The sequence below is a fragment of the Lagopus muta genome, chromosome Z (genome assembly GCF_023343835.1).
Source record: "Lagopus muta isolate bLagMut1 chromosome Z, bLagMut1 primary, whole genome shotgun sequence".
NCBI classification, from domain to species: domain Eukaryota; kingdom Metazoa; phylum Chordata; class Aves; order Galliformes; family Phasianidae; genus Lagopus; species Lagopus muta.
The window spans coordinates 3,582,867-3,597,867 of record NC_064472.1 but is presented as its reverse complement, the minus strand read 5'-3'; the positions used below and the strand labels follow the sequence as shown (position 1 = coordinate 3,597,867).

The 15,001-nt window shown below is 37.9% G+C and overlaps 1 protein-coding gene across 4 annotated transcripts in view; it reads left to right on the top strand.

Annotated features, from left to right (window-relative positions):
- Window positions 1-10,400, top strand: part of SETBP1 (SET binding protein 1) — a 264,152-nt gene extending 253,752 nt beyond the window's left edge. For all 4 annotated transcript variants that reach the window (XM_048932011.1, XM_048932012.1, XM_048932013.1 and 1 more), the window contains 2 exons: window positions 3,326-3,493; window positions 9,644-10,400. In XM_048932011.1, coding sequence (XP_048787968.1) covers window positions 3,326-3,493; window positions 9,644-10,200 — 725 coding nt within the window. In that variant the 3' untranslated portion in view covers window positions 10,201-10,400. The remainder of the gene's footprint in view (window positions 1-3,325; window positions 3,494-9,643) is intronic.
- The last annotated feature ends 4,601 nt before the right edge of the window (window positions 10,401-15,001 follow it).

The window sequence follows — 15,001 nt, the reverse complement described above, 5'->3', positions numbered from 1 at the left end:
CTCAATTTGAGGCTCTGGGAGAATGTACAGTCTAATATGCAAAGGCTCCTCAGTATATCTCTTCCAAGCCACGACCTCTGACTGCAATTCTGTCTCAGCCCTGAATATTTCTGCTTTCGGACTCATTCTGCTTTATTAAGTTGCAGGTTTTTAATCTAGACTCCTCTTCCAGACTCATTCATTCTGTAGCCCCTAATCTTTCAGACTCCTCTCACCAGTTCAGTCCTCTGCCTGAGTCTGATAGAGATCTTTTCCACAATTTCTGGGATCTTGTAGGTTTCTTGACTATTTCTCATTTTGCATGCAAGGACAAAGGTAGAAATTACCATAGCAGCTCCGACTATGAATGCAAGAAAATGTTTGTATCTGGAATGGCTGAGTACTGCCAACAGAGGCAGCAAACTGCCTGGAAATCATCTTGATCTTCTGAGAACTTCTTTGAAGATCTTTAAGGAACTCTTTGAGGAACTACCAGATGCTAACCAGCTGTGGTTAGGGAGAGCAGTGGGCGCTAACCCCTGCATAAGATGAACGGCCCAATCTTCTGACCTGACCTGCTGTCAAGTGGTTTTCCAATAGCCTGGAACTTAGATGAATGATATTGTGGAGAAGCATCCAAGGCTTCAGAAGTCCTTGGACTGATAATATTGCTAGATTTTTGGATTTTGTGAGTTTGTCAATCTTGGCTAAGTGCCTCCAATGGCTGTGATCAAGGCCATGAGGATGCAGGTGTTTTGCTCCTCAATCCTGCAAGTGAGATGGGAGGGCTTGAAGAAGGCTGGATAGTTTTTGTGTATTAACTACTCATTGTGCAGCAGGTACTGACAAAATGGATTAATTTTTTAATGACCATAGGATCCTCTTTGAGGTTAGAGAAACACTAAGAAGAGAAGAGTTTCACCTGAAAAGAAATAAAGCATCTTTTCCAACAGCCTAGCCAAATTGGTAAGGAGAACTTTAAACTAGAAGTGACAGGGGAAAAAGATGGTGACCCACAACCAAGTGAGGAAGTGATGAACCAGGCTGACAAGAAAAGTTTTCAGGATGATAATAGAAGGGAGTAGAAAGTCATGGAGCAATGCCTAAGAATTAGTGATGGACCAGCTGAGAGCTCACAAGTCAGTATTCACAAGCAGACTAATATGGACAGTGTGAGTGTTTGCTGTAGATCCCTTGATTAGAAAAAAGGAGAAGAGGTCTTTTTTAATTGCTGAGAAGAAGCCTATTGTTCACCTCAGTGTGACAGGAAAAAGAAAAGGAAAAAAAAGGACTGCAGCCTGCTTTGAAAAATCTTACTGAATCATGGGATACAGCCCTGGAGAAAAGTAAATTTGAGGAGAACTTGTTGATTTTCGATTACCTTCTCCAAATTCAAAAATGTTCCGCAACAGTGAGCATCAATTCAAGCAAAGGTAGCAGGAGACTTGCATGCATGAGCAAAGAGCTACTAACTAATGTCAGACATGGAAAGCAAGCAAAAAAAAGAGGAGAAAGGAGGAGCTGCTGGAGAAATATAGAGAATATATCTAAGCATGCAGAGGTGGGCTTATGAAAGCCAAAGCCTATCTGGAATTGAATCTGGTGGAAGCAGATGGACAACAGAATGTCCTGCAGGTACAGGAGCAGGAAAAAAAAAAAAAACACTAGGGAAAATATTGGCACAGTGCTGAATGGAGCAGAGACACCTGTGGCATGGAATAAAACAAAGCATTCAATGTCTTCTTCACCTTGAGCTTTCCTGATAAGTCTAGTCTTTCGAGACCCAAAGGTGATGAGACCTCTGAGGAAAGAAAACATATCTGTGCTATAGGAGGATCAGGTTAGGAATTATTTTAGTAGACCAGGCACAGAAAAATCCAGAGACATATGGAGAGAAATCATCCATGATCAGCATGATGGTGCTTTTCTCTTTGCCCAAAGAGATTTTGAAGCCTCCATCCTTGAAGATATTTAAAATCTAATTGGACGTGGTCCTGGTAACTGGCTGACTGTGCTTGAGAAGGGAATTGGATTAGATGAGCTCCAGAAATCTCTTCCAACATCAGCTCTTCTGTGATTTTATGAATCTTCATGTAATTTAATTCCCAGAATCCATATTTTCTCTGAGGCTCATGTACAAGATTTGAAAAAAAGAAATTATTTAAGAGCTACATTTGAAAAATGAGTGGCTGTCCTGAATATGTTGAAGTCCATTATTGCAGATACTGAGAAAGGTCTTCATAAATTAGTAAAGACACAACAAAAGATCCTCATCTTTGCTTCAGTCTCATGAAAGCAGAACTACTGGATCTTTATAAAACAGCCACTGCTAGGAGTTTACCAAAATCAACAAAAACCTCCTGATTTTTCTGTAAAAAATGCTGAGCTATTTTAGCTGACTTCTCGCTTAGTAAATTCATGTATTCATAGATGTATATGTACATATCCACATAGGCAAACTCATACAGATATTACATATAAATGGCCAGGCATACATTCAGATGTATACACAGGAAGATATAATATGTAACATTTTAAAAATAGTGGTTTAAATATGACACATTTACATTAAAAAAAAAAAAAAAAAAAAAAAAGGTAATAAGAATTAAAGTCATAAGAGAGTGTGAGGAAGATTGCTAAGGTAGAAATTTAACAGCCCTGTTTGCATAGCTTTTATTTTTTTCTGTAGTCCTCTGTATATTTCTAAGTTAATTCATTTCATGTTGTAATCTACATACGCCATCAGAATTGGTTGACAAACAAAAGTATGGCAAAGAGTTTCTTTTCTTTTTTTTTAAACTCCTATCTCTTTGATGAGTTGTAAAGTACAATTTTATAAGAGGATTCCTAAAAAATGAGTAAAAGTCTGATGTGCGTTAAAGAGGGAATGACATGCTGAGGCCATTATTGGTGCCTTTACTCACATGAAGCCCACATTCAGTCGAGTCACTACAGAAGTACGTAACCACGTGCAGAGAACAAACTATACAGAGAATGACAAATAGATGATCCCAATGAAAAGAGATAAGAAACATGTCTGTTTTTAAACATGTACAGGTGGGGGTATATCTTTACAAAATAATATGTAACAATGTGGAATTACCGTGTTGGTTTGCCATTGTTATAGACATCACTGATGATAACCCTTCAGGCAGAAGTATTAGAAATTACCAGAAATTTTGATTTCTTGAGCATCAAACCCACATTAGATCTTGAAATCAGACACTTACAGGGAAATGTGAAAATATACTGGAGTGGCAAGGACTGTCACCAAGTACACAATTCCAGATATTCTGCACTCAGATTACTTCCTAAATGTTCATCCAAATTTTGCTTTCTTCCCCAGGAATTGTAGGCCCCCACTTAAAAGCAGACCAGACTTCACTTCACAGTAAAATGGAAAGTTCTGCCTGTAATGTGATGACCAGAAGGAAACCAGCAACTGTAGAGAGTGTTACAATGCCGACTCCAGTATTATCTCTCCTACCTTCATCATCAGCAACATCTGAAGCAGGTAAAGTGGCTTCTCTCCACCCCTTCTACAACTACTCCACCCTCTTTCTACTGGCACTGCATTGAAAAATATGGTTTTTTTACTGTTTTCCCTGATTTAAGTAGTTGTTGCAAATGCGCAAATCCAATGTGATAATCAGGCAGTAATTCTTCTTAACACTTTCTTACCATGATCATATCTTGGCATATCAAATATATTTTATTCACATAACACTACTTGTGCAATAATGAGGATTCAACAAGAGCACTTATGGTCTAGCAGGGGACTCTGAAGTAAGGCTCCTGGGTTTCTTTCTCAGCCCTGTTGTTCATTTATTTGAATGTTCCCATCCGTGTAGCACGAATACCTAGTGAATAGCTAAGGAGCAGCTGAGATTTCTTCAGCATACTTCAGTGATTTTAGCATAATATTCTGTCTTGAAAATGTGAAGTTGTTTAGGGCAATGAACAGTGATTTAAAGCACATAGGAATAAATAAGCCAGAGTAACATGTTTTTCAATCAATTTATACTTTGTGCTTCTGTTTGGAATCACATTGGAAGGTGATACAGCTTAATACTGTCAGAAGTTGAGCCAAGTCATTCCATCATCATCATGCTTGAGCACAGATAGATAAGTTGATCTTGAATTATGTCATAGTGAATGGGGAACCCGCCATACTGAATCCTACGTGCAGCCATTAAGAATTTCTTAGTCTCGTCAAATATCTGAATCCACATGAACAAACATTATATTTGTATCCCTCAGTTATGGAATGATAACATACTTAATTATTCATTTGAAATTGCTGTTTCAGTGCTCTCCTTTTGTTTTCCTCTGGTTTCCTGAATAAAGAGTGAAAACAAAGGACCCATGTTGTAAAGTGGCTTCTAAAAGGATAAAATTCTACATAAGAAAACCAGGAGTCTTTGTTTAGCTTTTAATACTTTCCTATACATAAACTAAGGACAGATTTTTAATGCAACAGAGAATGAAAGTACACAAATATTTTATGATCACTTTCAAGGTGAAAATGTATGCTAGACTTGAAATAGTTCATTCTCTCGATTTTCAGAGGACTAATTAAATTGTTGGTTTATCTGTAGCCCAGATGTTGAAATTTAGAGAAAACTGAAAGAAACTGTGTTAATGGGAAAACAGGACAGTGCTTTGGGCTTCCTGTAACTAATGGGGAGCTCCTTGAAAATCTCTTCATTCAAACCAAGTTGAAAACTGAGCCCAGCTGTTGAGCAGTTTTCTCTGTGCTGTGTTCTTGCAAGCAGCCCCAGGCAAATCTGAAAGGATAGAGTAGAGAATGACAGGCAGTAAGATTGATCCCTAGTGTCACAAACACACCAAAGCCATTCAGAATAAAGTTTGAGAAGCAGTGAAGAACTTCCAAAGCATCTGAAACACCTTGCCTCACTTCTGTGTTCTGTACCATTTTGCTAGAATGGGTTCTTCAGACCCCTGTAAGCTTCCTTGGGAGCATATGTTTTTGGTAGAGACTTTTCTTATTGCTTTGAAAGCTGTTACATGTGTAATATCAACCCTGTTCAACTTCCCAGCTTGGCCTGCAATCACGTTAATTTATCTGTGGGACAAAGGCATCTGCTCCCAATAGCAAATACAGGACCTCCGTTTTCCTTATTTTAAATGTGTAAAGCTGTATTTTTTAAGACTAACACCAATTCTTTCTACCTTGAGGTAGCTTGGCAAGGTGTTTTTTTTTTTTTTTTTTTTTTTTTAATATGGTAAGGAAGGGATGAAGGAGAAGTACAAAAGCTTTATTGGGTAGAAATAAGCAGCAGCTATGTGCACCAGTAGTGCGTAATTTTCCAGTTTGTTTTCATAATCAGCACTTGACAAAGAGAACTGAAGTGCGCATGTCTCTAATAGCATGGGGCAAGTTTTAGACAGCAGCTTCCAGAAAGCAGAACAGAAATACAGGTGCTTGTCTGAATTTTCTGTGTTTTGGGAAGCCAAACTGCTTCCTTCTCCCATTGCTGTCTAATGATGTTTCAGAAATAAGGATCCCCCATAATAGGTCCTCCATACAGACAAATAGAAGAATCTCCTGACAGCCTTTTTCTGATGTCCAAGTTCTGTCTTCTGTTCAGCTCTGATTGCTTTTATTCCACAGTACTGGATTTTCCAGTTATGTCCTCCTTCTCTCTGTTGTTGCAAGCCTCCAGGCAGGTTCTGTGGTGGGAAAAGTATCTCTTCCAACACCTCTTTGCTGTGTGGAATTCAAGCTGTCACTGCTTGTAGCTGTGTCTGGAGGAAATATCCTGATTACAGTAAGCAGATTGATGTCCTCAAGTGTGAACAGTCACAATATAAGGAAAGATTCATTTAGCAATATTGCATTGCATCAGCTATTTCCAGTCTCTGTTCACTTTGGTCAGGACTGTGCCAACTAGCTTCAGGCCTTCATAGAGGCAACATACAGCTTTACAGCCTGGCAAGGTGTGGATAGAATACTTTGTCCAGGAAGCAAAGTCTCCTCTCTTTATTGCTCTCCTTCCTGTACTGCTCTCTGTCCTGTAGTCTCCTCCATCAACTGGAGGTTGCCATCATGTTGTGTCATCTCTTAGAAGCATCCCATCTTCCTGTGCCTGTGTACAAACATATTGTTAGCCTGGCCAACTTCCTCCTCATCTCTTTTGAGATAGTGATAGGGGAAATTCTTCCAACCAGAGCAAAGTTTCCATATGCAAATAGTAAAGTATGTGCAAGAATGGAACAACAAATCTTGAAAACAGAGCAGACAAATTTGAATCCAGGGTTGAGAAAGATCTGTCTGAATAAAATGGAAAAGCTTAGTACTTACCTTTGGTTTTCAGCAAAGCAGTATATCACATGGCAATATAGCAAAATATATTCTATCAGAATTGCTGACCACGAGCTTCTAGATGAGTTGATAACACCTGATGGCTCTTGCTTCAATAGTGGTTTATTTTGTCAGATCTCTGATATTTTGTCATAAGCACACCTCATCAGATCTTCCCCCTGCAGACCCATCAGACTCTTTTCCACATAGTCACCCTTCTTCTAATTTAAAATCAGATGCTCCTGAATCTCAATAGCCAATATAATATTGGTTTTCTTAATACATCCTTTAAAAGCCTGATTTAGAGGGATATTATTTATTCAAGACATGCATTCTGACTATTGGCAGACTACATAACACAACTCTTGCAAGTTCAGAGGCTTGCTAGAGAGAAAAGCAAAAGCGTTAGTAATTACTAATAAACTTCCTGAGAAAATCATAAAGGCTACAAAGCACCAAATGCACTTACAAGGAAAAAAAAAAAAATAGGAAAATAAAAAAATAAGACAGTAACCTAGCATAGAACAACTTTATTTATCTATCTATGTATCTATGTATGTATTTATCTATCTATCTCTTTATTTATTTACTTATTTCAAGAGAAATTGAGTTTCAGTCCAAATTGAAAGGGTCTGTCAGTCTATAAATTTTTAGGAGAGCAAGGAAGTATCTACACAATAAAGGAAGGCACTGGGTCGTCAGCTCTCAGATTTACACCTACGTGTAGATATTTACCCATACATGTTAGTGTATCAACTGAATTTGGAGAACTAGACACACTGAGTACTGCACTCAGTTTCTGCCTACACTAGTGGATCTCTCTTGAGATCCACTTAGGTCTTTAAGCCTCAGTGTCCTCTTCTTCTTGAGTACTCAAGATAATCATCAGAGAGCTGGTATGACCATCAGAATACATGTGCATATTATATTATTTAGTACCAGCAATAAGGAGGATGTCATGTCAAATGGCAGTAAACTCCTATTTTGAAAATGGCAAATAGATATCATTGATTTCAATGGGCTGCAGAAATAACAGATACTGATAGATCTCAGTAAAGACATAAAATTGTGCAGATTTTTCTTTTCAAATTCTTTCCTGTCCTTTGGCTTGCTGTCTTTCCAATTAAAGTTGAGACCAGTGCCAAATCTACTAACTTTACTGCTGGCCTTGCAATTTTTTTTTAATTTTTTTCTTTCTTTTAATTTTTGCTAAAATTCTCATCTGCAAAATTTATGTCATTAACTTTCTGGGAAAAAAAAAAATGCATCTTGAACATGGGAGTTTTCAAAAAGTCTCACAAATGACTCATGACAATGGTGATGCATGGCAACATGGCAATAGTGATAAAAGGCAAAATGTGGACAGCAAATGGTGTGCAAAGTGTTTGACTTATTCAATATTCTAATCTGAAGCTTCTAGCAGGATTTTGGAGGAACTCAAAGGAGCTGAATGCTTAGGATTGAAAATACTGGGACTTTGTATGTCAGTCATGAGTGAAGCCCCTGAGAGTTATGGTTTTGTGTGACCAGAATCTAACTTTTTTGATCAGGTGACTGAGAAAGAGCTCTCTGCCAGCTGCCTTTAGGGTTCTTACATCCACACTTTTTAGGGGTGACCTACTTGAGAGAAATTCTGTGCAATTAATCAGATTCCCCTTAGTAATTTGGACATTTCTTTTCCTTTCTCTTTTTTTCTCTGGTACCAAAGTGACTGCATTCCTCTATTCTTTTGTCCTCTGTGAATCACAAACTGTAAATGGGTTTTATTTTTCTTTTTGGTGCGGGGAGTGGGTTACATATGGAAAATGTATTTTGTTTTGTAATTAATGAAAACCAGACTTTGGGAAGTTGGCCATCCAGGTCCTTATTTATAAGAGAGCATATGTCTGTGTTTTGTTTATGACTCATTCCTACTTCTTGCATTGTAACTTGCGTTTGTTTATGCAAGCTCTTTGCTGAATCCAAGCAACATGGTAGTGTAAGAGCCAATATTTTTGTTGTCCAAGAGGGGAGGACAGTAAGTAAGGCTCATATGCCAAATCTGTCATAGTGAGCAAGGGAAGATTCTGCCACTTGATGGCTCCTGATTATCTACAGAGTTGCTACACCAGCAACTTTATTTTAAACTGCTGCTAGAAGATTATGTTGTTAACCACAAAGAGAGTGATAACCCTCAAAAGAACCTTTCTTGAAATCTTGGCTGCTCTAGAAACTTCAAGTATTTCAAAGCCAAATGACTGCTTGACAGTCAGGTGTAAATTAAGTTTGCAAGTAGACATGAGCTGAGGTTAATTTAGTGGGATGTTTTAATCTTTACTGGAAAGAAATCATGAACTCTGTCATTTCTCTTCCAGTAGTGCAGAATTGATGTGTTAGGAGTGAAATGGAGAGCCAATTATTGTAATAGCAGAATTAATACATTCTGTCTTGCTCAAAAAGAGGTAGTTACTTGTAATCTACATGGAAATCTTGAACTCTGAACAGACACCATGTTCATTAACGGACAATGAAATAATTTAGGAAAAACAAGCAAGATCTTATGTCCTAAGTAAAGGCCAAGAAGCCAACAAATGCTGGACTCTCTTCCAGCTCTGACAATGACTCATGATGTGACCTTGGCAAGAGACTTAACTGCTTTGGACTTCATTCAGATCTAAAGTAAGTGATCAGAACCAGAAAGGAGCAAGCTTGCTTCAGGGGCCATTAAAGTCAATTAGATGACAGTGTAGTTTCAGCTAGTTTCTGCAGAGATGATAGTAAAGAAATCCAGGCAGAATTAATGAATTTAACACAAGTGGAGTAAGCCACTGAACTTGCCTATGCCCAGTAGTTTCAGTAACAAACTTTTTTAATACTATCTGATGTGCAAGAATTAAAGACCAGGATGAAGGTATCAGGAGCATATGTTTGGTGTATATTAAGTTCAGTAGTTATGGTGGACTGATGTAACACTTGTATTAAGCAGCCCCTTTTTTCCCTTCTTTCCCTTTTTTCCTCACTAGAGAAGGAGACTGAATCAAACTCACAGTATAACACTGCTGTAGAAAAGTTTTGCTGCTTTAGAAGTGAAGAGAGAGATCTCTGAGCACAGCTTAAACTTAGGTTATCATCTGGAACAGTAGAAGGGGAGCTAATAGCAATTCTTCTGGGATGACACTAAATTATCCATATTATTCTTATATTGCTTTTCTATGCAGAGTCATTTCACACATCTTCTACTTCTTCAATAGTCATATTCACCCTATAAGTCTTGAAAGCTCCCCTTCTTCATAATAATGAAGGCAGGATTTCCATTCACTTGCTTGATCTATTCCTGTTTCTGTCCTTGTCTCCTAACAGCCAGTCCACTGCTGAAAAAAAGGTTCAAGCGCCGTGAAATTGAAGCAATCCAGTGTGAGGTGCGCAAGATGTGTAACTACACCAAGATCCTGTCCACAAAGAAGAACCTGGATCACGTAAACAAGATCTTGAAAGCCAAGCGGCTGCAGAGACAATCAAAAACAGGCAATAACTTTGTCAAGAAGCGGAGGGGCCGTCCACGTAAGCAACCTCTCTCCTTTGATGAAGATTCCAGAGACCAAATGCCCGTTCTGGAGAAATGCGTTGACCTTCCCAGCAAAAGAGGTCAGAGGCCAACACTGAATCCATTGCTGTTGGAGCAAGCAGCCACTCAAGACACAATCATGGCCACCATTGAGGCTGTCATACACATGGCTCGAGAAACACCACCACCACCTCCTCCTCTTCCTCCTCCGCCACTGCCGCCCCCTCTCCCTCTGCCCCGGACACCCCGGCTTGGGAAAAGGAAGAGCAAATCACCGCAAGAGGAGGAGGATGACATGAAAGTGAAGCGGCACCGGAAAGGCAGAGGAAGTGAAAGCGAAGGCCTTCCCTAAGGCCAGCACACCCTGTTGGACATCAAGTGCTGATAGCAGGGTACGTCAGGACTGACAGACTGGAGGAATACAGTCTGCTTTGCCCCCAAGGCAGCACTGGACTTGTCACTTGGGTGGCCAAAACTTATTATGGAGAGATGGGGATCACATCTTCCTCTTCATCACTTCGGCCCCAGTCCCCCAGGAAAGAGGGGGGAAAGGGTGAGGAGATGGAAAGGTGGGGATAAGGGGGGTGGGGGGGATTTCTAAGTTGGGGATATTGTCTACTTTGCAGTTTCCAAAACTAATCAACATCTCAGCATTGCTGTGCTCACACCATACCCGGAGGCGGGAGGTCATCCTTGCAGAGAGCTGAGCATTGTCACTAGGGCTGAATGCTCAACTCAGATTCTGTTTGGTGGGCCAGGTGAAACTAAGAATAACCATACCATAGTAGAAATCACTGTTAAAAAAAATAAATAAATAAAAAGAAAGAAAAAGGAAAAAAAAAAGGAAAAAAAAGAAAAAAAAGGCAAGAAAAAAAATAGTGTAATTTTCTCAACTGTGATCTTGGTTATAATATGTTTGAATTTTTTTTTTTTCAGTTTTATATACTACCAGGTTTTGGGGTAACATAACCCCAAATGCCTGACTCCTGCTAGAACTATATATATTTTTTTTCTCATTTACTTGCCTAGTTACAACTAGCTGCAATATAGGCAATAGAAAAGTAGAGCCTTACACGCGCACACACTCATTCCGAGTGCTATCCCAAGGAACAACAGAATATCACAGCATTTCTAATAAGGTGTACATGGATATTCAGTTATGATAGCACATTTCTATGAAGCAACTTGGCATTTCCAATGGCATGTGAAAAAGGGGTCATCCATCAACCAAGTTGTTTTGATGCTCGGTACATATGAGTAGAGAACAGCAAGACACTTCTGGGGAATAGAGTTATAGTAAACATGGACAAAATCACCAAAAAAAATAAAAATAAAAATAAAAAGATAAAAAAGAGAAAAGAAAAAAAAGTAGAACAGAAAAAAATAGAGTAAGAAAACAGGGCCCAAAACTACCAGTTTTTACCACCTGCAGTTCCCAGGGAAAATGATGGGAAACCCAGGCTCCAAATTATTTGCATTGGGTAGCAATGCCTTGATATGTACTTTTAAAGAAAATAGATAAAGTAGATTGTTTTAAAAAATAGAGAACAAAACCCTATGGAAAGTAGGTTATTTCTTGGCAATTATTTCTTAAAAAAGAAAAGGAATAAGTGTTCTTACCTGAAAATAAAAATAAAAATGTTCAAAGGGTATCACCACTGCAATTGTATTAATGCCACTTTGGACATGTTCTCCAAGTTGTGGTTGCCTTAATAAACTAAAAAAAAAATTTTTTTTTTTTTTTTGTACATAATGTAATTATAAAGCTCTCAGTCTGCATGGATGCAAACTGTGTGTGACAAATCGTCTCTTTAAATGGTCAGTTCAAATTGTACATTTCTCATTCGACTTGTACGTTAACCATTGATCTAACTTGGGTAAAATACCTAAGCTCCATTTCCACAGCCCAATTAAAATGTTTAACTCAAAGACTGAACGTGAAGCTGTTCCATTGCAGTAAAAATAGTTCTGTTTTTTTTTTTTTTGTTTGTTTGTTTGTTTGCTTGTTTGTTTTTTAACAAAAAAAAAAAAAGAAAAAAAAAAAGCAGTCAGTTGTTAAAATTTGAAATTTGTACTTTCAATTGGTTTCTTTTTAAAGTCCTTCAGTACACCCAACACCTGGCATGGCAAGATGGATATTAAAATGGGAGGGGGGGAGGGAAAATTCCAACAAGGGAGTGGGGATTGGAATTATTTAATGATTCACAAGCCAACTGTTATTCACTTTTTTGAGAAATCCTTAATTGGCATATTGCCAAGGAAACTTCAAATAGCACGACATTAAAAAAATAATAAAAATAAAAATAAAAGACAACAAACAAGTCCCCACCAAAATAATAATAATAATTACTTTCTATTCTGTTATTTATTTACAAAAATCATATCAAGACTATAGTGTTAAAGGGACACTGTAAACATATAACTCATTATTTTTAGAGACTGATTTTTCTTCTGTGATAGCACCTTAGCTTATTAAAACTGAATGCATTTGGTGTTTGGACTGGGGCTGGGGGGCTGGGAGAGGGTTTTTGTTGTTTTTTTTTTTGAGGCTGGAACAATTCTTGAGATCCTTTCTCCTTACGACTGATAAGATGGATCACAGAAGTTTGTTTCCTATTTGTTTTGCAGCATTCATCATGCTCATTCGTGCTTTTTGTTTTCCAATTAATGCAGCTTAGAAATAAACTGACCGGTTGCTCCTTCTGTTACAACCAACTTTGCTTTTCAATTCTCTTGAATCAGCACAGTGTTACTGACTGAAAATGTAGGCCTGAAGAAAAAATGCTTATGCCTCTTCCAGCTCTTCCCTTCTGCCTTAAAAAGCATCAGACTGAGGTTTAGTTGATTCAGAAACTTTTTTTAACGTCTTTCCCTCGGGCCTGAAAGTAGTTGATGGTGTCTCTTAAAAAAGAAAATGTGTTTGGTATTACAGGTAGCCTATAACCTGAAACTAAGCCATCTATCCTTAGTTTCATTGTCAGTGATTGTTAGCATTGAAGGACATTTCAACATGTAGCAAGTAGAGCAAAGATCTGAAAGAACCAAATTCTGTCGTTGAATGCCTCATGTGGTTTCAAGATGCATCAAACCTTACAGGGTGACAATAAGGACTGGATTTGGGCTGACTCTGGGCATAACCCCACCATTGGGGATTACTGAATAATGTGGGGTCCTCAGCAACAGATCCAGTACCGTCAGGGCACTGCTGGAGGAAGATGGTCTTAAAGGTCTTTTCCAACCTGAATGATAACATGATTCTATGAAAACGCTATTAACCTTACAAATACTACTATCCAAGATGCTGCTAGAGGCAAAACACTTAAGGAGAGCATCTACTTGTGGAAAGAACTACCCCATATTCTCTTCACTGAGCACTTCAAGTAAGGCAGAAAAAAAAATTGTAAAGGCACTTTTGGTCCTAAAAATAACAAAGGCTAAGGGTACAAGACTTGGTAGCCGCAAGCTATACATACAAGATGTATTGTAGCCCAGATGCCCAAAATTTATTATTCCCAGAGAGGATGTTTTGGGAGAGCACAGTGCCACAATACAGTCTTGACTGTTCATTCAAATAACAGTCCTGTGCAGCCAGGCCTGGCTGGCAGCAAGATTAGTTTGTTAATTTGTATGAAAGCAGGCTGGAAATACTGTTAGATGGCACTCATAATTTGTGTTCTGCATGTTGCATAGTCTACAAATATGATAAGCAAGTTGCTGACAGAATAATATCATAAGGCGATGTACTACATGCAGATCATAAAGGATTTAGTTTTAGGGCTTAAGGCTAAAATCCCACTCCTGCAGTTTATTACCCAACGATATTCCAGTAATGAGCTTTCTGATTTTTTCTTCCCTTACAACTAGGAAGTTTTACTAAGGAACTCTCTAAATTTTCTCTGCACATTTCCAAGGAGTGTATGAAACTATGGTGAAAGCCCTTTTGCTTGTTAAGATCCAAAAGAGCCTTTCAAAGACCTCCATCATGTCACAGATTAACACATTTTAGCATGCTTAAATAAAAACACACAAAAAAATAACATGGCTGTCAGCTATGTGAAATGGTGCCATGAATTTGCATCCTCTCTGTGGGCCCTATATTTATCAACCAGTGTAAAGCCAAGAAAAAGGACAAAAGAGAGAAAGAAATAAATGATCACTTGTGTCTCCAAGAGCTTTGTACTGACAATTTGTTGAGCCCTTCACTATTAAATTTCTGTGAAGCACCATGCATGTTTTTGGGTAACTGCCAAAAAAAAAAGAAAAAAAAGAAAAAAATTAAGCATGTGACAACAGCTACTCAGGTGTCATCATATAGCATAGCCCATGCCTTTTCACTGGACATCAATTCTTTAGACCATCCATGTAGATTGATTTGATTTGTGTTCTTACATTTTTTGGTAGCATCTGGTCCAACAAGGTGCTGATTCATTACTAGGGCTTCTGAGCACTACAACAATATGACAAGTATTCAACCTTCCATACACAAAAATTTACCCAACACTTATTTTCACAGGCCCAGATTCAGGACTGCACTTAAACAGTGCATTTTAATAGTATCCTGAAGGAAAAATAATAATAATAATAATAGAGATAGAAAAAAGGAAAATACAAACAGGATGGTTTTCTGAATTGAGAGAACGAACATCATGCCTTTGCAATGCCTCTTCCTTCTACATCATCCAAAAACTGGGGTGCAGCAGTTCTGAGAAAATTAGAAGCACATCTTAACAAAGGACATGTATTTGAGATCTCCTTAAGATGCCTGCCTAGGCTGTATAAAACACTACATAGAAAAAAAATAGAAAAAAAAAAAAGAAAAAGAAAAAAACTGTAAAAACATAAAAAGAGCTGCCAATTGGACAACATGGGGGAGCTATTCAATCCCATGTTGGTTTGTTTTACTTTTCTTTTTCTTTATTTTTTTAAGCTATTTCTTAAATAATAAATGCACATGAAGTGTTAAATATGTATATACTGTATTTCAAAAAAAAAATTAAAAAAAAAATCAAACGAATGGGGCACAAGATTGTTCTATAAGTCGTGCTGGCTAATTTTTAGTTTGTATTCATAAGTGGTTTTTAAAAGCCTTTTTTAAAGTGTAATTTGCATGTTCTACTTTGATTGTATGTAAACATATTTTAGAGCAAAAAAAT